The sequence below is a fragment of the Drosophila biarmipes genome, chromosome 2L (assembly GCF_025231255.1).
Source record: "Drosophila biarmipes strain raj3 chromosome 2L, RU_DBia_V1.1, whole genome shotgun sequence".
Lineage (NCBI taxonomy): Eukaryota > Metazoa > Arthropoda > Insecta > Diptera > Drosophilidae > Drosophila > Drosophila biarmipes.
In genome coordinates, this window is record NC_066612.1 from 9,075,672 (window position 1) to 9,098,870 (window position 23,199).

Below are 23,199 nucleotides of genomic sequence, written 5' to 3' on the forward strand. Positions count from 1 at the left end.
GGCCTTCTGCCGCCACCCATTAGTGCTGGCCCCATTTTTTTTCGGGGCGCATAAAGGCCTTTAAGCCCAACAAATCGTTGCATAACCGTCGGCCAAGCCTTTGGGTCAAATTGCAGTGCGAAAATTGTTTGCAGAAGTGAGTGGCATATGGATTTCAGGCAGCTTTCTTGATAATTGGCTGTCGGTTTCCGACATGCATAATTTTCTGAGAATTGATCCCTCCAAGCTTGTACTTACCATTGTCCCAAAGGCTCGGGCATTTCAATTATACTCGTAAGTAGCTTGAATGCAGTCCGTTAATGGGAATTCAATAAGCTGTCAATTTGTAACAAAGCAGCATGGAAACTTCATTTGCGATTACATCGCTGGAAGGCGTATAATTATCAGTGTTTGCCAAATTAAATTGCGATGATATTAGCTTTGACCGAACTAATTAAAACCGCATTTGATGCATTGATCGATGGCATGTTGCTGGATTTTAGAACCCAAAACCCTAAATACACAGAGTGTCATGTGAATTTATCCTCCCAGTTTTCACGTTTTCATCTCCTTGGCAATGCACTCAGGCTGCGACAAAAGCCGAATGTTTTTTTGGGTCAAACCCCCCCTGTTCGCTTTTCCGCTTTTCCTTTTTCCCGCGACAGTTTCCGCGTGCTCATTGTGTGCACTCACTCACAGCAATTGTCTGCGTGCTGCTCATTTCGAAGTGGGTGGCTTTTAATGGGCATATTAGCACTTGCCGGGGACTCGAGAAGCTCAGGAAGCTGACAAGCGGATTGTTCTGCTCGGTGGGAAATCAAAAACTTGGCGAAAGTGGACCAAACAAAGCTAAGGCGTTCCCAAAAAAAAGATACGCTTCCTGGAAGACAAAAGCGAGTGACAGAATCATTAGGGAAACCAAACACACTTCGTGCAGAAGTTGTGTTCTGCACTTTGGAAAAATGCTTTTAGATTTGCATTTTAAAAGTCACAGACATTTTATTGGTGTAATATATTTAAATGGGTGCTTAAAAGTATGCTGTAAATATTTGTTCAGTGGCGCTCAAAATGTATCTTTTACAGCCTAAAAACTCAACATACTTTTTAGTATACTTTTAGGTGATTTTTAAAAACAGTTTCGTTTGTGAACACATTTTTAAAGTACACTGAAATTTATTTAATTTTCTAGGTGTACAATGCTTTGTCCGAATTTTGTATTATCTTCCGTACATTTTCGTGCTCCCCTTGTTAGCAATTTGAAAAGAACTCCAAAAACAAGTTTTCATAAAAATGGCTAAGTTTCATCACCATTCATAATGTCATAACATAACACGGGAAGCTCGGCAAGCGCGTGTATAATCTTTCAGCTAGCGCTGTTCATCCATCTATCTTCAGTTTCCGTATTACCTGTGCCAGAATGTCACGCCAAGACAATTGCCATTGTTCACGTGTTGCGCTTGGAAAAGGCGGCAGGCGGAGATGGGAAGGTCGACCTGGGACATTTTATTATTATGACGAGTGAAAAGCGTGTCAACAAACATGCAACAACGTACACAATTCGCTCAAGTGATGGGCTTTTAGCCATTTTTAATGCCATGTTTTTTTAGATGCTTTTATAAACCGCAAATATGGCATTTATTTCTGAATTGAGGATCCATTATTATCCATTATTAAATTCAGAAACGGAGTTGGCATTTGTATTTAAATAAATATTTAATACCATTATTATTTATTTTCAATTATTAGGTGGGTATGAGTATGCAAAGTATTTTATTTAGTAAAAGTTTATTCGAAAGGTCGACTTAGGTTTTTATTTTAATAAATAAAGAAAATAAATCTCTTGGCGGTGCCACAAAAATCTATTAGCTCTTGAAATCAGACTTAATTTTTATATTTTAGGTATCTTAAAGTATGCAACAATAAATTCAGAAGTACAATGAGCTCATAGAACAGCCGTCTATCCTTTATTCACTGCATACTTTTAGGCACCTAATATTTTTAATATTATAATTTTTTTTTGTTGTCACCAATTTTTTGCCATTTCTCGGACTTAGCCATATTTAGCCTCAAATTGCTGGCAACACTTTCCAGCAAATAACACGCGCTCGCACACTCTCCCAAAGGCGCCCGCTCGCACGGCTTAGTTCATAACGGTAATTCATTCGCATCACCAACAGCTGCTGCTTTTCAGAGGCAAATAGAGGCGTGGCACGTGGGCGGCAGGGGCGGGGGCGTGGCAGATGGGTGGCCGGTCAGGTCGGGCAAACGTGTCAGCAGTTTTAACTAACTGCATGTGTAATTTTAGATGCATCCGATGTCCTGTCATCAGTTGAAGTCAACCATGGCGTATGTGCAATTTGTTAGTGATAAGCCAGTTCACTGGAAGCCGAGTGCTTGCCACTTAATGACCTTGCCACGCCCCCCGTTCCCATGCCCCAATCTAGTGACGGGATAACCACAAGCCTTCAGGAAATTTAATCATAGTTGACACTAATTTATAGGCTTGGCAGCACAAAATACTTGTTGCACACTTTCCGACAGGCGAAATTGAAGGGAAATTCGAATAAAAGGGTTTTTCCGTCCCGCCTTTCGGCACTTTTAAAGCATATTTTTAGCTTTAACCTTACACATTTATCCGAAAAAAAGGGGAAGGTGGCAGAATAGAACGACAGCCTGAAGTGGATGCTTCACTGTTAACGACTTTAAGGCACGTTTAAGTGAGCAAATATTGACCAGGTGATGTGATGGCCAGCGGAGGAGGATAGGAGCAAGGATATAGGGAGTGGAGCAGGTGCCGGAGCCACATTTTGACTAATTGACCTGCGGCCACCGGATGATGGCAGTGATAATCCCGCCCGAGTGCGAGTAGTTCCATGCCCCAAGGCAACCTATTAATAAAGCCGGAGAAATTCTCACGCTTAATTAAGCTATCGATTTGTGTCTGAAAAAAATCAAAGAAGACATAAACGAATTGAAGTTCGCAGGCGATTTGAAAGCGAAAACTGGAAGACAAATTGTGGGGAGTGCTAACAAATGGGAATCAATCGATAGAGATTTGTTGCTAATCGGGAAACTTTATCTAATCACTGCTAATATGTACCAGGCAGTACTGAGAAGGGGAACTTTAAAGAAAATAAATACAGGGGATGCAAATGAACATTTAAATAAATCTTGTTTTTATTTCAGAGTAAACATTTTTTAATTCCTATATTAACATAAATTAATCAGTACATTTTTTATGGTAATAAGTTCCTGGTATCTTGTCGTCAATTGGAAATTAATTGCCCGTAAAAATCAGTTTTTAATAACTGTCATTAGTTATTTATGACATTACTGCTACGCCTAAATTAAACACAATAAAATGAGGATATATATGAAGCTATAAAGTCAAACAGTTTTACTCAGGCAAAATTAAGTGAGTCTCTTATGTGAATAAATTCAATGTGATGGCAAATTTCGTTTTATTTGCTCAACTTCGTAATCAGTTACCAAACCAAATGCATTCGGTGTAGTAGAGCTACCCAAAATGGAATTCCGAACTAAAGTTGCCAATCATTTGAATAATTTCGTTGAACCGAAAGTGCCGGTTGGCCAAACACAAATGCATTTCACTCTTGTCTAGACACTTGTCATAGCTGGGTTATAAAAAAACACATGGCAAGTCCGCCTCTATTCTGATCCACTTGTGATAGCAATGGACTTTGGTTCGGCAATGGCAAATGGTAAAGGGAAAATGGGAACCGAACCGAAAGTATTGTCCGTCCTGCTGTTATCCCACCTGTCATTGGGACACCCTCTTTTCCACTTGACCCCCAATGAAAGCCAGCAAGTATGGAAAGTAATGGCCCGATTAGTGAACCGTACTGCGGGATGCCAATGACACTGGCCATTCAGCGATGCTAAGTTTAGATACTTTTGTCTGTGACAAAACTTTCAACTACTTGTTCAGAGCAGCGGAAGGGAGATCCCTCGTATGGATATGAGTATGAGCTTATGTAAATGTCAATGAAACCCTGCCAGGAAACCTCTTTACGTAATTTCCCTACGACCTGGCGTGCACTTCTTCAAATTCAAATGCAAATGCAAATGCTTATACAATTTATGGGTCGCTGTGAAAAACACAATTCCATTTCCTTCGATACACTTAACTCACGTTGAGTGCTCCCTGCAATTTGTTAATGAAACGCCTTCGAGTGCTAGCCGCCGTTTACTTTGACTGTAGCTCTCCAGTCCGGATTATTAATTACATATATTGGCTGTGGGGAACGGAGAAAGTGCCCCATCGATCAAAACCCTGCAAAATTAATTTAATGAATGCCTTCGCGGTGTCAGGAACTTTTGCCTCAGGTGGGCGAAACCAGTCTGATTTTGTATGCGGTCTGGAAATAAATGTTTGGGATTGCAGATGCCAACTGTAAGGAGCATTTAAGGTGTCTAATCTGAGGACCCTCCACAGTCCTCAATTCAATTGCTCAAGCTGAGAGTAGGTCATCAATTTAGCCAATTTATGTTTATATTTGGTCAAAGCGGCTTAGGTGCCATTTAGGCAATACACTTCCTTGAAAATAATCTCAATGCAGGGAATAGCCTTAAAAAATAAAGCTATGTAAACTTAATAATCACAGTGTTACCACTTTAAAGCTACTTCCCTTAAATAGATTTAAACATCGATAAATTCGATTATTCTTATAACTAGAATATTTCCAATAAAAAAAAAGTATAGAAACAGGTTTTTTTTTTAATTCATGATTTTTACGCAGTGCATTTATATATAATTAATTCTTAGACTTAAAAAAATATATATATATATTAAAATATCGATTTTATCGATGGGCTATCGATTGTTTTTATTAAACTGTACTAAAGGGTATTCAGTTTCGAATTTGTGTTAATATTTCCGTAGAAATGACTCCACGTAAGCTCAATTTTTCACAATGCAGAACTTGTTCAGCCGAAAGCCTTAGATACACTTAGGCAACAGAAGAACTGGATATCTCGGCTCTTCTTCGTGTCCCCCAAACTGCAAGTGAAACCGTGCCGAAGTGGAAAGGCAACTGCTAATGGCGAGCTTCGAAAAACAAGGTCTTACAGAGCTGGCTACTGAAGAACAACAGTCTCGCCTTTCAGCTTGCAATGGGAGACGACGACGAACCCAAGACCCACAGCCGAGGGCTTAGTGTGAAATTTGCTTAAATGAGGGGAAAGATGGAGAAAAATAGATGTTGCAGGCGGCATAAGCCCAAGCCATTCACCTCTTAAGTCCGACTGCATGCCACATTACGGTTTACAATTCAACCGACCGACTGACGCTACCAATCGCCCATCATCCCGGGCTCTAAAGTTCCCAGTTCCCATTTCCCATTTCCCGACCCTCTGGAAATGGTTCACTGACTCAGGGGTTAGGGGTGGCCTCCGCCGAGGGCAGACATTCGAGTGGCTCCAAATCCCCAGCAATTTGTCGCAACAACTCGCATTACATTACAAAACGATGTGCAAATAGAAACGGCTACGAGCGAGCGGCAAACTAAAGGGATTTGCCATAATGGTAGCCCCAAAGTATCCTTGGGGTTTTTTGGTTTGGGTTTTGCTTTTTGCTACTTGCTACTTGCCACACAGCTACATTACCGCCTTCGCCGCAGGCTCTCTCTCTCTCGATTTAATAACCCGACGAATTGGACCGCTGAACGAGGGCTGAACGGGGGCTGAAGTGTCCGGAATCCGGCTTAGTTCGGCTTTAGTTAGTTGTCCCTGTTTCCATATTTAGCGCAGCATTAGGTTTCACATTGTAACTGCAGTTGTTGCCTGTCCTCTGAGTCTTTTATTGACCATGGCGTCCCCGCACCCGCAAGTTATCCTTCCGTTTTCACTCGGCACTTCCATTGTTCAAATTGTGTTTTTCCGACAAGTTAGTTAGACAATTGCCGCCTTTGTGATTGCATTTTAATTAATGACCGGAAAAGTGTGGGCAAAAGTTGGGCTATTCAAACATGTTGAGGCTTTGTGTTGATCATAAAAACTAAATTGACTTGCCTTAGTTTGTTCAGCCTTTTCACTTACATTTAGATTTATTTTTGGAATATATCTAATGCTATATACCTATTAGTTTATTCTTTTATTGTAAAAGACAGTTCAGGATATACTTAAAATAGTTATAGTTCTTTTGTAAATAACCTAAAGGAATAATTTAAAGCAAATTAAATTATGAGAAAGTATTTTATTCATTTTTATGAAATATTTAAGATGTTAAGCAAAAGAATAGAAAGAAAAGACAAATGTATATTATCAATATTATCTTTTAAAAATTTATTTTAATTCCTTGTATATGTGTTGGTTTGTGACTAAAACTTGTAAGCCACCTTACTGACCTCCTTTATATTAAGGTTAGAACATCTAAAAGATCATAACATAAGTTTAGTACCTAAGCCAACAAATCTATTTGGTATCTTAAAAGTTTTGCAGTTCCGTTAAGCTAGCCTTAAAAAATATTTTACGATTTGGCAACTGTATGCAAATATATAAAGCGAGAGCACAAATGAACATTGTATTTTTTATGGCTTCTGCATGTGACCTCCTTGGTGGGTCGTCAAGGCCGTTTCGTGGTTCAGAACCAACCTTAAATTCAAGCAGGATCGTGCCCTTTTGACAATTCGCTACATAAATTGATTAGCCCGAAATGTGGCCGGCAATAAAATGACTGCTAAGCTGCACATTAGCATCATTAAAGGGCCAAACAGCAAATCATAGAGCAGCGAAAAATGGAAAAATGGCTCGTGGCCCTTTTGGGACTTATAAGTGGCAAAAGCCAAACAAAACAAAGCAACATAAAAACACATTTGTGTCTGCGAAATGCCAAAATGGTGTATGTTGCGTGCAGCATGTGGCTGTTTTGTTTTTTGTTCAAGCACGTTCCCGAGGACATCACCCCATATAGTATATTTTTTGGGGACCTTCGGGAGCTGTTCCATCTCCCCAAAGCGGACTCTTTAGCCCGGCAAAATGCAAGGATTCTCATTTATACATAATTCACTAACTCGAATTAAAGGTTGAGCAGGCGAACGGAACCGGAAATCATCCGCTGGCGACAGCTGTTCCTCGCCGTCATCTTCAATTGTGTCGCCCCAGAGCTGAAATATTTATGATTGTCCGGATGTGAAATGAATTGAAAGAGTTCATGCTAATTAGCCGGGCCGAGAGAAAGTTGGCGGTGCGAGCTGAACAACAATTTTAATTGCATTTCACAAGACCGTCGACCACTACAAAAGTCAATTATGAGAAGCGTCTGAGTGCCGGATAGTAAACGATTTTCAGCTTCAAACTTTTGCCAGCACTTGACATTTCAGGGGCAAAGGTCAGGCCGAGCAGCGGAAATAAAGGAAATTTAAATGCGATTTCATTTAAGAAGACATTTCCCATTTATAGGATTTTTCATGAGCCCATGAACAAGTACAAGCCCTATTTATATATTTTACCAAAATATTTATGATAAATTTAGGATAAGATTTGTTTTATTGATACAAAGGCTAAGGAATTTGTTTTCAGTTTGTATATAATAGCATCTAAATGCTGACCAGCATATTTTTTAGCTCGCCTGAAAGTTTTGTCTGCTCTCGAAATCCTTGGGGCGGTGATAAACAAAGTTTTGATTTGCTGCCGTTTTATTGTTTTGCTCATGCAAATTGTTGGCGACACTTAATTTTGTTTGCGAATACTTGTGCATATTTTTAGGACGTCCCGTCAGTCCTAAAAACTGTTTTGACCGAACAACAAAAATGGTTAAAGAAGATAAAAAGGGGTGTTTGAGGATTACATTTAAATAAATGGAAGTCCAATACAAGAATTTGAGTTTAAGTGAAATACTAAAATAAACTGAACTCTTTGAAAGGATGAAGAATAATTCTCGCTAAGAACCACCTTGATTAATTATAATTTGGTCACCGATTTGACGCAACTCAGGCATTATCACCAAATATTTACCACCGACAAGTCAGGCCATAATTTTCCTTATCGCATTTTCAACACTCAGCGAGTCCCTTTCACCGGAGCGAAGTTATTTAATTAATTAACACAAACTGTCGCTTGTTTCACGCCTCAACGTGCAAACGATGTTAATGGCCTTTCAATTATGTGCCCGGTGCCGGGGAATCCCCGCCCGCAAGCCGTATGCAAAGTCCGAGCCAACTACAAAATAACAGTGGTCTTTGGCTGTCGAGGTTGCAGGATGGCAGGACGGAAGGATCACACAATGGAGCTCCCGACGAAGTCCTCGGCTGCCAGTCAGCGGGGCAAGAAATAAAAACAACTTTTCACAAACTGTCACAGGGATTTTGTCCATTTGATTGCGTGTGTAATTACAGTGGCACGCCCACTTGTCCGCTTCTTCTGCTCCCGGGAGGAGGTGGCCAGTTCAATTTCAAGTTTTTGTCCAGCCCTAAAAAGGAAAAAGGTCAAAGGCGAATTGGCGGACAAAAAGTGGGAAGGAAGAAAGGTACCGGCATTAAGCTGAAGCGACAAAGTGATTTGGTGCCTCACATTGAATTTGGAATTGAAACAGCGAATTTGGACATAGACAAGTAGAGTAGTTGATAAACGCCAGCATTCACTCCAAAAGGACGCCGTCTTTAATAATTTTACTCAAGAAATAAAACCATTTTGGCAGGCCATCAAGTTAATAGGAAAATTTGATTTCTATGAATAATAAGAAAGACCTCGCTGGCCACAAAGAAAATAGATCAATTTAATACATTTTTAATTTTTTATTAATATTTAAATAAATTAATAAATTAATTTATTAATTTCTTTTATTAAATCCTTCTTGTTATTTAAAAGTTGCTTAAATTTATTCTCTTCTTAGAAGAAGCCCCAATCGACTTTCTCATATTCCCCTAAATATTTAATAATACCCAAATGCCGAAATTAGGCAAATCATTCTACCACAAAGGACTTTCGCGGCCAGTTCAGTTGTCTCCTCCAAGAAAGTACTTAAAAATTGATAAAAGCTTAACTCTCATTAGCCAAGGCTGAAAATTCAAGCCACTAAGCTGCTCCTCAAAACCACAAAAAAAGACAGCCGGAAAAACACTCGACTTGACTTGAGTCGCGCATTAGCCGCGCAAGCCGCTTACACAATAATGAAAGCCTACTGTTCGGGGCATTCATTTGTAATTAGAGCATAAATTTCAATTTCACGCTTGCCACCACTGAGCAGCGAACAGTTTTCCGGGGAAAAGCCGGGGAAGGGCCCTCGACACCGCCCAATTGTTAGGCAACATTTAACATTTAATACTGGGAGCGGAGCACGTGCCCCGACATTATGTTAATGCCAAATGAACAAACAACAGAGGAGCCACATCATTTTGGGAGGAGAAGTAGCAGCTGGATGCTGCTTTATCTACGCTTTTCAATAAGTTGTCAACGGCGATTTATGGCCATATTTTATGGCAAGTTAACAGCAAAAATAATGTGCTGATGGCCGATACGTGCAGGTGCAACAAATTACAGATGCGAATTCTGCGCAAAGCCGACAACAAAAAGGTCCTTTAAATTTAAAACCTGCATAAACGATTAATAAATGTAATTGACAAAGTATAATTAACACCGCTATACTGTTATTTCATACCCCCATGAACCTTATAATACATTTTAGAACTTGTCAAATAATAATAATAATTTAAATTTAAAATTGGTAAAAAATGCCGTAAATATTTACTTAGTAATACAAAGCTTTTCTAAACTAAATGAAATGAAATTACCATTTAAATTCTAGTTAATTCTAAATTCCAAATGCTAAATTCCATGATGTACTTCAAGGTGTTTAAGCTGTTTCAATATTTCTTAAGGGAAATATTTTCCCTCCGCTTTGACAGAAGTTGCAATTCCCAAGATAGTTTTCACCTCGACACTACTTTCTTGTTTTTATTCGTCTGCGGCGTAGACAGACCAATAAGTCGTCTGTTTATAAATAAAACCATCATTGCCATTATGGCCATCATCAGCCAATATCCTTCGTCCTTCTGTGTTTTGCTGCGTGCCACGAAGCCAAGTGGCCGGGCCTTGGCAACGCGGCCAGACTTGCAGTGGGAGTCCCCCTCGGGGGCACATTTCATGGCCATTATTGACTCATTGGCTGCACTTTGTGGTGGTCCCACATCCTTGGGTCCACTCCGCCCACCTGGCTGCACTGGAAACTCAGGAGTTAATAGCAACTTAACTCTGATTATGATGGATGTCTGTGTGGGATGGAGAGCCTTCATTAAATCTTAAGAAACCTGCAAGTGGCAACTTTATAATGCCTGCAAAATCACAATTCTGACAAGACAGCATACTAATTAAATAATGAAACATTTTATTTATTAAACTTCCAAATTCAAACTATTTTCCTTTAGCTTATAATCACTCAAATTGATTTCCATTTTCTCATTTGTCAAGAAGAACAGAACATGAGTGTGCTACTTATTTATATTTATAGTTTAATATTTAGTTTTTGATTGCAAATTGTAATACCCAGAATCCTGAAAAATATAGGAAGAAATTGTTAAATCGTTTACACATTTAAATTTGGGAGAAAGTTTGCTAAGAACTTTTAACCTTTACTACTGCCAACTCAGTCGTAAAACGTCTTAAAGTAGCTCGACAGATTTCAGCCAAAAATAGAAAAAAAGTAACCCAGAGCAAAGTTTTTTTTCCGCAACTTATGCTTACTGCCAAAAAGTTTCCGTCTGCTGATATTATCAACTAAAGATTATGAGGGTTGGGGGGCAATAAGTTTACAATTTCTACGCTTTGATAATGACAAAAGCATGAGAAGCTGTATGTTAAGCTGATTTAATCCAAACGCCCACACTCAGAATTATTTTTTGCTGTAAGCCTTAAAACGGTTTCCGCTTCAAAAAGTTATTAGACAAAGGCCGCAAAAAAGACATCAATTGCTGTGTAATCTTAGGCATTCCTTGACTCTCACACGCAACCGGGGAAAAATGAATCTGTACGAGTAATATATTTTGTTAGATATTTCATAAGCCTGCCACTTGCCTTCGAGGGCCCATATATTTTGCCATTTTGGGGGCAGACATTTTGAAGTGGATATTGATGAATTTATATTGGATTTGGGTTGTGTGCCTGCTGTCGCTGCTTTTTCCCTCGTTTCGGTTTTGTTTTTCGCAGGACTTTATATTTGAGCTTAAGTGCTTATTTGTTGTTATTTGTAATTTGAGTTTTTGTTTGGCTGCGGGTTTTTTTCACTGCCCAACATGCAGAAATTGATGACCCATGTGGTCTGTCGGCTTTAACATCGGACATGGCTATTAATTTTTGGTTAAAGGTCCCTAATCACCTTTTGTCCCTCAGTCTCCTTAGGTTAACTGCAAGATGTAGGGCTTAAATCCTTGACTTGGCACGTGGGCAGTTGTTATTCGCTCGGAGATTATGCAAAACATTTTAAATCAAAAGGCCTACAACTTAAACGCATCATCAAGTACAAATACTGGCAAATTTGTTTGAATTTCCTTTTTGGGTTTGCACTAAAAGCTGATAAAGCTGCTTATGTAAATGATTACAAATGGATGGACCGAAAAAAGGTTCTTTGGAAAAGACTTTCTCTCGAAGTTCAAGCGGGGAATCCACTTCTTTGAGATTTAAGAGAGGTGTTTCTAGATAACAAGGTTTCAAGTAGTTTGGTACTTAGATAAAAAATCATACAAAATAATGCTTTTTTTAAATTTTATTGTATAAGATAAAGCATTTTTTAACATGTCCTTTAATAATTTAATAGTAACCTTAAAGTCGATACATGGTAAACATTTAACTTCAGTCCAACTTTCTTATTTGATTTGCTTACCCGAAGATATATTGTTGTTGATGCCTGACCCAGGCCAAAAAAAAAATGGACAAACAAATTGTGGGTATAATCCAGCGACCCTCTTTTTTACCACCAATAAATGTGAACTCCCGACACCGAAGTTAAGCCCCACTGGGACCAGCACTTTGTACTTCTTTTTTTTGTCACCCTGCCTTATTCGAACTCCTTTGTAATATCCGGGGTCCTGACCCGAATTCTTTCAGCTCACAAAACTACCCAGACAGCAGACGGCAGCCAATCAATCAAGGCAAAAGCTTTGCAAATTCTTTAAAGTCAGTTTCTTAATCAAATTTAAATTTAAAGTCATTGGACTTTAAGGCTTAACTGCAGGTGTCCCGAAAAGGTGATGGAAAAGGCAAATTAAAAAAAAAAACACAACTCCCCTGGAGCAACAAAACGATTTGGGACAAAGTGGGAAAACATAAACAAAAGAGGCCAAGACAACAATCGGCTTCTGCCATTTCTATGCTAAACAACAAACCGAAAATTACATTCATTTCCTGCTTCCGGCATCACGTAGCCGCACTGTAGTCGCCAAGGTCGCAGCTTTGAGTGTCTGGCCGAGTTGAACAAAGTTTGGTCAAATTACCGACATCCTGAGGGCTGAAGGAATTTCCAAGTGAGTCCGGGTTGCAGACTAAAGAGGTCAGACTACCAGTCTGAGAACAGTAATTTCAGATGTTGATGTAGATAGCAGAAATATGGCAGCCATTTGAAAATGAGTAGTATTGTTATGATTTTAATCAGAACATAAATGGGTTCTTTTAAATATAAACAAATCATTAAGTTTGTGGAATTGGGAATGAATGGTCAATTAGCAAAGACTTTTGTTGCTCTTAAGCAGGGTTCGATTTTTTTTTATCGATTTATCATGTTCTGAAGAAAGTATTTCTTCTCTACATAAATTCAAACAAACCACGTGCCACACATATTCATAATTTGCCTTGCAGACACATAGCAAATAAGTTAATTCTCCTGACAAAATGCGATAATGCCTGGCAAATTGTTTACCCGAGAGAACGCACCTAAGTTTATCACAACTTTGGCCCCTCATTATGCAAGTTTCTGTCTTCTCTCCCACTTTTAGACAGGCACTATATATAAATTTCACCCATTCCTGCAACCTGTACCAATATATTTATTATTGTAGCAGCAAAAACCAACTCTGGATAAACAAGAAAAAGTGGGAAAAATTTAATCAACATGACTTTGTCGGTGTTGTTTATTTTTTGGTTCAGAACAGTCCACTTGGCGCCTACACAATCCCACGGCTTTTCTCAAAGGAATGCAGATATAACCCAGGACGTGGGAGGCGTTGCCGTGCATCGCATCGAATGCAGCAGATGTGTCCCACTGAGTTTAATTAATGCCTTTACCGACTAAATGAAAAAATTCGCATTCCCATGGTAACAAGAATTTTTTCCGTAAAAGGGTATATTTAGAAAAGACGGCGGTAATTTAAGCTTTACCTTAAAAATACAATATAATAATTAGATTAACTATGACAAGATGTTTGATAAGGTTTTTCTTCTTAATATTTTTTTACTAAATAAATTATACTTTTTGCTAAATACCCAGGTATTAGCTGAATGCCAGCCAATCTAATTTCATTAGTTATGAACATTTTGGACACAAAAAACTTAGCACATGGCTGGCCCAGTACAACAGGGCGTATGATTAACGCCCAAAAGCCACAAAGTAGGCAGCCCGAAAACCACAAAATGTCAGCCCGGCAACAACGGCAGCAGAGTCCCATCAAATATGTTGATAAAACACAAAAGATTACAACCTAAGGAGGGCCAGGGTAAAAAGGGTCCTAGGAGCAGAACACCAGGCCAGGACGAAGGCATCTAATGTGTTTGTCAAAACGTTTTAATGCCCCATCCAAGGGTTGGGGTCCCATAAAGCCAGTAACCTTTTTTTGTGGGAAAAGGCGATAGTTAAAGCCTAGAGGGGGCGATGGTGCGCTCGGGACCGACTGACCAGCCACAGATGACCTTTTTCGCACAGCGAAATAAAAATTGTTAAATAAAAGGCAAATAAAATTTGTGTGTCACACAAATAAAAGGGAAAAAGAGCCTCGTCAAAGTCTCGACATGAGCAAAAAACAACCTGTTGTGCATGTGTGTGTCTGGAGGGGGCGATGTATGGGTATGGGTGTGCGTATGCGAGTGCGTGTGCGAAAGCCTGTTTTCTGGGGGCGTTAAATGTATTAGTTGGGCTATGCCCTAAAGGCTATTTAAACGTCGTCAATGTGTTTTTCACGCTTCGGTTCAGAAGCTGCAGGGAAAAAATCACACTTCCCAACATAAAACAGGATGAAAAAGAAGACTGATATATATATTACACCACCAGCAAAATATTTAACGCATATCACATAGATTCCTTTTAATTTTATATGCATAATGATAATACTTATATACTACTTCTAAACATTCCCTAAATATAAACTAAGTTAAGTTTTCCTCGTATTTCCTCTTGTATATGACAATATTAATGGCTTGGTTTGATGGGTAGTGTATTTGGATGAACTGCTCGATTGGGCATTTATCAGGCCCTCGATGCTCAACAATGTGTTAATGGGATTGCTTATTATGTGTCAATCAAGCGTTTTAGTCTAAGCAATTTAAGACCCCGAAAATATTCGTCCTGTCATGTACCACTTATTGGTTGACACATTGTTTTTTAAAGCGTGCTAAACTGCGATGTGCCTTCGGTGCCCACGAGCAAACGGCATATTCGGACGTAAATAGCATCATTATCTAGGAGATATCGCACAACTCATTCGTCATTCGTCAAAAGCCAACAAGAAGGCATCCCCGGAGAACGATGATAAATTACTTTCAATTTTGACAAACGTCCCAAATGTCGCGCCAGTCTAGGGGCACATTTCATCGGGCCAAACACCCACTTGCAAACACAGACAGATACCGAATTTCCATACCGAGTGGTCGGACTCCGCGGGGCAATTGGCCAGCACTCTTCCGCCCAACAAATCACTCTCCGACGGACATTTCCGAGATATCATTGGCCAAAACGAGAGAAAGGCAAAAGAGGGGAGGGCGAAAGTCAATTCGATTAAGGCTTGGACAGACATCAGAAAAGATGGATGGCTGGGAACTGGGCGAATGGTAAATCATAAAAAGTGATACGGCTTACATATACGATTAAGTGGGAATCAATAGATTTTAAGGAGTAGACCTTTAGGAATTTTTGGAATTAATAATACGAAGGTAGTATAAAATGCGGATCTTTGTCATCGTGGTTACTCGATCCCTTTCAAAAAGTTTCAAATCCGATTTTATTTTCCCAATTAACGCATTGTTTATTGCCAGTACTAAAAGATTATTAAAGACTTTCTATTTATTATTTTAAAGTCAACTTAAAATGCTGCAAAAAAAATACTTTTCATTCCGTTTTTAAATTAATATTTATGATGCTCTTTTTAAAAGCAGTCTCGTGATCTACTTATTAGCCATCATGGCAGCGTTATTTCGTGAAACGTGCCCCTTGCTTAACTACAATTCAATTTCCGGTTCGCCTTCCTGACATCACGTATACGCAGGCTATCACGTATACGACAAGTTGCATCGCCAGACATCCAGAGTCAGCCCCTAACAAAATATTTCACCAGCACTTAACGCCCCAAGCAATCCTGCTTTTTTGCCGATGCTGTTGCAAAGGCTTAACTTTCAACTTCCGCCTGCAACGACAGGGAAAAAAGCCAAAACAAAAGTGGAAATTTCAACCCCATTTGGGGGAAAGTGTCTCTTCCTGTGGAGAGACTGCTGTGCATAATATTGCATACTCATTTTAGACCCATTGTTCAGACACTTCTCGGCGTAAGGACTCCACTCTAAGAATTTCTTTCTTTTGCCTTCGGTGTACTGCCCCCAAGGTAAGCCATCCATCAGCATCCTGACTGGATTCATCAAGACTGAACCCTACAATTGCAACTCCACCCTCCCACTTTAACCCATGGCCGTGCTGTGTGTTCTTCTTATAAATAATTCAATTGCTATTTTCCTGGCCTTATTCTTTTTGCTGTAAAATGAACATATGACGCCTGAAACGAATTACAATGAACGGAAGGCCTTACTGTTGATATGAAATGCATGAGGGTCCTTTGCATTGTCTAGCTCACGTCTATGTTGAGGACAAAGTAAAAACTGCAGCTCTATTGATTATTTTTAAATTTTTAATAATGGAAAATCCTACACCATCGGCCATTAGGCAAGCCATTAACCCATGACATCATTTGGAAAAATATATACATTTTTATAAAAACGGTGGCAACTAATGGTGCAATTGGCGCAGCTGTTGGGTTTTTCCTGATATCTAACCTTTAACAATTTACAAAAAATGCATTGAAAAAGTTCGAGTATGCAACCCCTTTCAAGTGCAGTCATGAATAATTTTCGTTCATAAATTGCTCTCCAGTGGACAAAATACATATTTCACTAGAGAAAGTACAAGTAAAGCCTCTTTCATTTTCAGTTTTTGCTGAACCTTCTGTAAAGAAAGCAAAAAGATTTCGATCTGAAATACAGTGGCTCGAAAAGAACTTTGATTTCCCATTTAAGACTTTATACTTACAGATTTGTGTCGCACAAACAAAAATATTCACAAAAAATCACTTGAAAGGTTTTGATTTCAATAGTTTAGCATTTTAACAGGTATTTTAATTTTACCATCGCATTTATTTGTGTATTGTTATTACTATGATGGCACCGCAATATACTTTATATTGTACATTTTTTTAATATTTCCCTTTCTGTCTGTATTTCCTTACAGTTTCTCATCAAGGCAAGGCAAAAACGATAAGTAGAAATGTTTCATTTGAAACGCCAACTGAGTCAAGGCTGTGCCCTGGCCCTTATCTGCCTGGTGACTCTCCAGATGCAGCAGCCCACCCAGGCGGAGGTGTCTCCAGTTCAAGGTGACCATCCAGTGCAGTCGCCCTCCGAGAAGCAATCCTCTAAAGACTCTTTTGTAGGCACTCCCCTGAGCAATCTATATGATAATCTGCTGCAGCGCGAATACGCCGGTCCCGTGGTCTTTCCCAATCATCAGGTGGAACGCAAGGCCCAGCGTTCGCCCTCGCTGCGGCTCCGGTTCGGACGCAGTGATCCGGATATGCTGAACAACATTGTGGAGAAGCGTTGGTTCGGCGATGTCAACCAGAAGCCCATAAGGTCGCCCTCCCTGCGTCTGCGCTTTGGCAGGCGGGATCCCAATTTGCCGCAGATGCGACGGACCGCCTACGATGACCTCCTGGAGCGGGAACTCACCCTCAACAGCCAGCAGCAGCAGCAGCAATTGGGCTCCGAGGGGGACTCCGATCTGAGTGCAGACTACGATGGTCTCTACGAGCGGGTGGTGCGAAAGCCACAGCGTCTTCGCTGGGGACGCAGTGTTCCTCAGTTTGATACAAACAATGCTGATAATGAACAGGTAATTTTTAGAAAAACAGACAAAAAAAAATGCATTAAATAAAATCTGGTTTGAAGGCGTCTTAAAAAATATTTCAAAAATAAGATCGTATTTCGGCTTGCTATTTTGAGATACATTTTATATATTTCTGGTCAACCTGCTTTTAGTTATATTATACAGACTTTTTACCTTATTAAATCCCAGATGGAACGCTCGCAGTGGTACAACTCGGTGTTGAACTCGGACAAAATGCGCCGGATGCTTATGGCCCTGCAGCAATATGAATCACCAGAAAACGTGGCCAGCTATGCCAACGACGAGGACACCGATGCGGACCTCAATAACGATGCATCCGAGTTCCAGCGAGAGATCCGTAAACCCATGCGTTTGCGATGGGGACGAAGCACTGGAAAAGCTCCCTCGGAACAGAAGGTGCGTTTTACTATGCTATTTAAAATGTATTTCCCCTGATTCCGAGACTTTTCATGAAAATTTAGCACACTCCCGAGGAAACTTCATCGGCCCCACCCAAGGCACAAAACTAAATTATTGAAGAACAGCCATGTGAAGGTACTGCAGGAGAATGGCAACAATTTAAGGGAATCGGAAGCAAGCTACACGGTCAATATCCAAAGCCAAATAAGATACAGAAAACATATAAAACCCCAGGTCAGACAAAGTTTTTGAAAGCATTTTTGAGATTGCAGGGAGGCATGGGCTAAGAAATACATACTATAGAACATATATCTAATATAAATTATTAACCATTTATGTGTAACTTTTGGTTTTGGCAGCTTTAAAATAAACTACAATTTACAAAAATAATTTCTCTGTAAACTTTAACAATGCGCAGGTAGAACAAGGTAAAACAACCAGTTTGACTTAGAGTTGGTTAACAAGTACAATTTTCTATAATTTGTTTCTGAGTTTTTTTGATAAAATTCTTAAAATCGTTTCAAATTTTGTATTACCAAACCTTTGAGACTTTATCTCCAACAACCCATTAAAGTACACCCTCCCTTTTCCTAATATGCTCAATTAAAGAACTTTAAAATGATTTAATTGCCCCAAAAACTTTTAGACTCAATGTATATAAAAATATTATGAAAACTTGAAAAAATTAGCGCAATTTGTTATAAAACCGCTAAAAAGCTATACAAAAATATTATTCTATTAATGAAAGAACTTCTTAATTTCTAAACTTGTAAGCGAATTTCGATTTAATGTTACGATGGAAGTGTTTGAAAAACGTAGAGGCCCCCGGAAGCTGTATTACTGTAACACTTGTTATATTTTGTGTGCTACAAGTTATAAATAAATGTATATCAACTATTATATTATACGACTATATATATATACATATAAATATACGATGAACATTGTCTATTGAAATTTTATCGATGTATTTTAATAAAAGGAGAAATCAATTACAAAGCAAGCAAGCATAAAGCTGAATGTTGTTAGAACACTTTTGTATATTTAATTTACACCATCATTGAAATTATTGTTTACCGAACAAAAATATGATAATGAAAACACCCTTTGTGGTAATATCCATATCCAGCTGAATGCCATTTTCGGTGAAAACTGTGCAAAATCTTTTCTCGCGTATATATCCGTATATGCGCTTAAATACCTTTCAATGAATGTAACATCATGAATGTAAATAAAAGAGCAGGAATACTTTGCTTAAAAGCAAACATATTTTACTCGATCTATGCTACAAATAAATAACTCAGATGGAGTAAAAACTTACTACACTATCTTGTTAATTTTTTGCGGGACATTATATATTTGCATACGATATTATCCCACCAATTTTATCGACTTAACTTTTCAGAATCACCGAGTGAAACTTTTTCAAAAGATTTTCCTGCATAAAGCTCACCGATCCACTAAAACCGCCAACAATTATCAACTTGGGAACCCACGGCATCTGCGTCTGCAAACTGTTGTCCATAATGGGATTAGGCAACAAATGTGAGCAAATTAAACCGAAACCAAACAAGAAACAAAAACTCTGATGAGAATGGCAGCTGGGAATGGGCGGCGGAATTATCATGGCCAAAGACAAACAATCCGCCGGAGCCAAGGACATTTGGCCTCCCACCTGTTGTGTGATGACAGCCATTGCCATTAGCCCCATCACCACATCCTGGAACCGCCCTTTACCACCTGCTCTCCGCTCTTTGTTGATGTTTGCCCTGATAATTAACTTTTCAACTCCTAATGTACCGGAATGTGTGTTGCCTGAAATTGTTATACTCCCTACATGAAACATATTATTTCGGTTAATTGCATGCAGCATTGAAAATTCAACACGAAAATGCACTTTACGAGGATACCAGTTTTGTGGGTGGTAAACGGGTTAGCCTAATATGTTTAATTTCCGCCGTAAAAGTCAACTTTTTATAAATGCATGCTCTGAAATTATATAGTAACAGCTAGGGTGAACAAAGTTAAATTGGCAAACAAGGGAAACGTTTATCTAAAACCTATTCGCAAAAATGTTGAAGTGTTGAATGTTGAAGTACTTATAAATGGATACATTTTATATTAAAAAAAATGTTTAAGAGGTAAGTTTATACTTACTGTGTAATTAGAGAAAACGTAATACTTATTTTATTATGTTCATTTTATTGCCTAAGAATTTTTATATTCGAATTTAAATATTATATTTTTAAATAGGGAAAAATATGAACAGTAGAATGACTCCGAAAGCTTTGATTTCTGTGCAATTCGCCAATATCTAACTTTTGTGGAACGCTTTGAAATGATCTTGGTTGCTGATGTTGTTGCCATAGTCTTCCAAAGGTACAGAGTGTAATCTGTATGACGCCCAACGTTACTTAGTACTTGGCAAATATTTATGCAAATAATATGCAATTACACACACAAGCGAGCGGCGCCTAAAAGCGCTCTGTAAACACCGAACTTTTCCAGCAAACACAAACACACCCGCAGCCCACAGACACACTCATACGTGTCCCACATACACAAACGCAAAGGAAAATCCTCTTCAGGAGGCGACAAAAACCACTTGCAACTAAAAACGCCAGGAAGACGCCTTGCGATTTACATTCCCATCATCGCAGCATTTTACACTGCTAATGGGATGAACAAAAATAACGATAACTAACGATTGCTGCCAAATCAGACGCGAATTCTTCAGTACAAGGCAACACTTTCATCTTAGGCTAACTAAAAAAATATTTTTATCTTTTATTTAAGTGTTACCCTTTTTTTTCAGTGTAAACCGGTTTGGATATGTAAATGAATGAGCAACAGTAGCAAAAAACAATGTTTACTACTTCTTTTCAGTCTGATCCACCATCTCAACATAAACAGCAAAAACTAATGGGAAAGTTTAATTCTTCCATATGTATTTAGAATATTTTTAGCCATTTTTATACATCTTAAATTACTAACTATGTATTTTAATTTTACCTAAATGTTAACAGTTTTGGTGTGAAAAACACAAGGGAGGGTCCTCGATTAGACTTTATTAAATGAGTAAATTTTAGAATGAATTATTATGAATTAACAATATAAATTCAACACAAATTATTCAAAGTTTCTAGTCCAAGATTTTGCGTATTTTAAAATCCTTTAAGTCTTCTTGTGGAATAAGCCGCATCTTCGAATCGTTGGCCAAATGCAAAACAGAATAGAAGGCAACCGCCGGGGACAACGAATCCGCCATTTTGGGGGTCAGATGGTTGGGCAGTTCTTCGTACACCTTCTGGAAACTTGCGACACCCTTGGCATACTGTTCATCCTTCTTCCTTGGATGCGAGGGTACCACATCCTCAGGCACATCGTTCAGAAGTTGTTTCTGAATCAGCGAGTTGCAGGACCTTTTCAGATTTTTCATGTCAATCACCTTGGCTTGCTTTGCATATGGTATATTAACTTTGGTAACCTAAGAAAATATTGTTTTAGTCAAATCAGGGCACAAATACCAGAGGTTTTATGTTTGAACAACTTACATGCGATGGAGCCCCCTCGAACTCTGTGCCAATTTCCAAGAGTAAATTTTCGCTGGTAGCAGTCATATCCAACATGCCTTTTGATCTTTCTAAGGCCATCGCCTCAACAATGCTGACGTCAGCAGGAACAGCATCGGTAAAAAGTTCGTTATTAAATAGATCCTCGTCGTTATCAGCACCGTGGTGCAGTTCGTCATCCGTACCGATCACAAGTTCTCCACCCATTTCCAAATCAGGCTCTCCCACACCTTTCGACAATTTGATGCTGGGTGCCGAGTCGTACTTATAGAAAAAGTCTGGGCCCAAGTTGAACTGAGTTGGCAATACCAGTTTTCTAGGGTCCCACTTTAGGAAATTCGCCCTGCGCTGCCTTTTGGTAGAATCCTGCTGCTCGAAGGCTTCCTCCGTCACTTTGTCATAAGCAAGAGCCTTGGCTTTACGACTGACGGTCTGATGAGACGACATCTTGGGCCGTCTACTTCGGTTGTCCTCAGGACCTTTGGTCGTGCGCTTGAACTTCCAATGGGAGGGTCCGGCCCAAAACTGAGAAATGTTCTCCATCGGCCTGTAGCAGTACTCCAGCTTGGAGTTTCCGTCAACTGGGCGCAAATCCTTGAGGAACTCCGTGGGCTTGCGTAGCTGGCCACAATTTTTGAGCACCATTTGCTCCTCGGTGGTGAGCTCGTCCAGCTCATTGGAGTCCACTTCCAGTACCAGAGGAGCAGCTACATCTAAATCGGGCATGGGCTCACACTCTGCGTTGATGTCGAAGGCCATGGAAATCTCGTCAACAATATCCAGTTCCTCATTACGCTGATCTTCATCCTGCATGGGCTTGGGATTAGGAGCACTTGAGATGATATAGCCAGTGTGCAATGGACGCAGATTTGTACTTTCAGCATGGGGAAGCAGTTCACGCATAAAGGTTGTACTTATCAGCGATTCAGCCGGCCACTGTTCCATGTCTGCGTTAAGGGTAGTGTGGTCCTGAACCTCCTCTGTGCACTCTTCGCTGTTCCAGAACCTGTAGGTTGTGCGCAGGCGCAGCTCGGAGTCCAAGCTGGTTAGGATGTTGTGCATCAGCCGATTAGGGTCATTAATAGAGCCCACTGTGGATTTGAGTTTTCCAAAGACGGGATCCTGTAAGGAGGCCGTATCTAGGCGGCTATTGAGAGTGTCCCTATTCTTGGTCACGGTGGACTTGGGTTTCTTTTGCCTTTTAGGCTTGGGTGCTGCTTCTTTTTGAGCTTGATCTGCTAGATCTTGCCCCTCAGCCGGTGCCTGATCGGGTTGGGGTCCATCATCATCCTCGGCAGCGTTGAGTTGCTTGTCCGTGAGAGTGCGGGCACTTAGGCCGGCGGATATGCGCATGGCATCCATGTAGATGGAGTCCACCCGCAGACCATAAACCTTGGAAGAGGCCTCCAGTGAGGAGCCAGCCAGCTGGGAAGGACTTGTGTAAGATTTGCAGTTAGTTAAGTAAGCGCAAACTCACCCTGAAGTTGCTCATCCGCTTGTGATGGTCTTCCAGCAAATTAGCTAGCGAATCGATTAGCGTAAGATTCCAAGCATTGTCCTTGCTCAGCTTGTTGCTACTGTACATCTCCAGGCACTGGCGGATCTTTTCGTTGTCCTCGATGGACTCCAGAGTGCTTTGGCACTGTTGATGCTGGAAGAGAGAGCGGCGACAAGCTTCCCGCCTTTCCAACTCGTTGTTGGCCAGCGGGGTCAACACGCGGGACACGCCCCCGTGGTAGATGTCCGCAGCTGATCGACGAAGCGGGGTCTCAAAGCGGTGGGAAGTCATTCCTCCGTAAAGTTCAAGAAAAGCAAGATGTCAGAAAAGGAAAATCGAGATTGACGAACGTGCGTGCTTCTAGCAATGCTTTAAATTCAACTGGCAGTTGCTACCTTTGACAACTGACATTATTGACCTATGCTATT

General features: G+C 39.9%; 2 protein-coding genes across 2 annotated transcripts in view; one reads left to right on the forward strand and one right to left on the reverse strand.

Annotated features, from left to right (window-relative positions):
• Nucleotides 1-19,021, forward strand: part of LOC108032770 (short neuropeptide F) — a 29,954-nt gene extending 10,933 nt beyond the window's left edge. Inside the window, exons 2-5 of the mRNA XM_017106771.3 lie at nucleotides 16,628-16,772; nucleotides 16,830-17,287; nucleotides 17,471-17,698; nucleotides 17,764-19,021. Of these exons, the coding sequence (XP_016962260.1) occupies nucleotides 16,664-16,772; nucleotides 16,830-17,287; nucleotides 17,471-17,698; nucleotides 17,764-17,811 (843 nt within the window). The 5' untranslated portion in view covers nucleotides 16,628-16,663 and the 3' untranslated portion in view covers nucleotides 17,812-19,021. The remainder of the gene's footprint in view (nucleotides 1-16,627; nucleotides 16,773-16,829; nucleotides 17,288-17,470; nucleotides 17,699-17,763) is intronic.
• A 1,717-nt stretch (nucleotides 19,022-20,738) lies between these two features.
• Nucleotides 20,739-23,190, reverse strand: LOC108032393 (condensin complex subunit 2-like). The gene is made up of 3 exons (XM_017106214.3): nucleotides 22,751-23,190; nucleotides 21,256-22,698; nucleotides 20,739-21,188 (listed from the first exon to the last, which is right to left on the reverse strand). Exons 1-3 carry the CDS (start codon nucleotides 23,060-23,062, stop codon nucleotides 20,844-20,846), a joined length of 2,100 nt encoding a protein of 699 aa, XP_016961703.1. The 5' UTR covers nucleotides 23,063-23,190; the 3' UTR covers nucleotides 20,739-20,843.
• Between the last annotated feature and the right edge of the window lie 9 nt (nucleotides 23,191-23,199).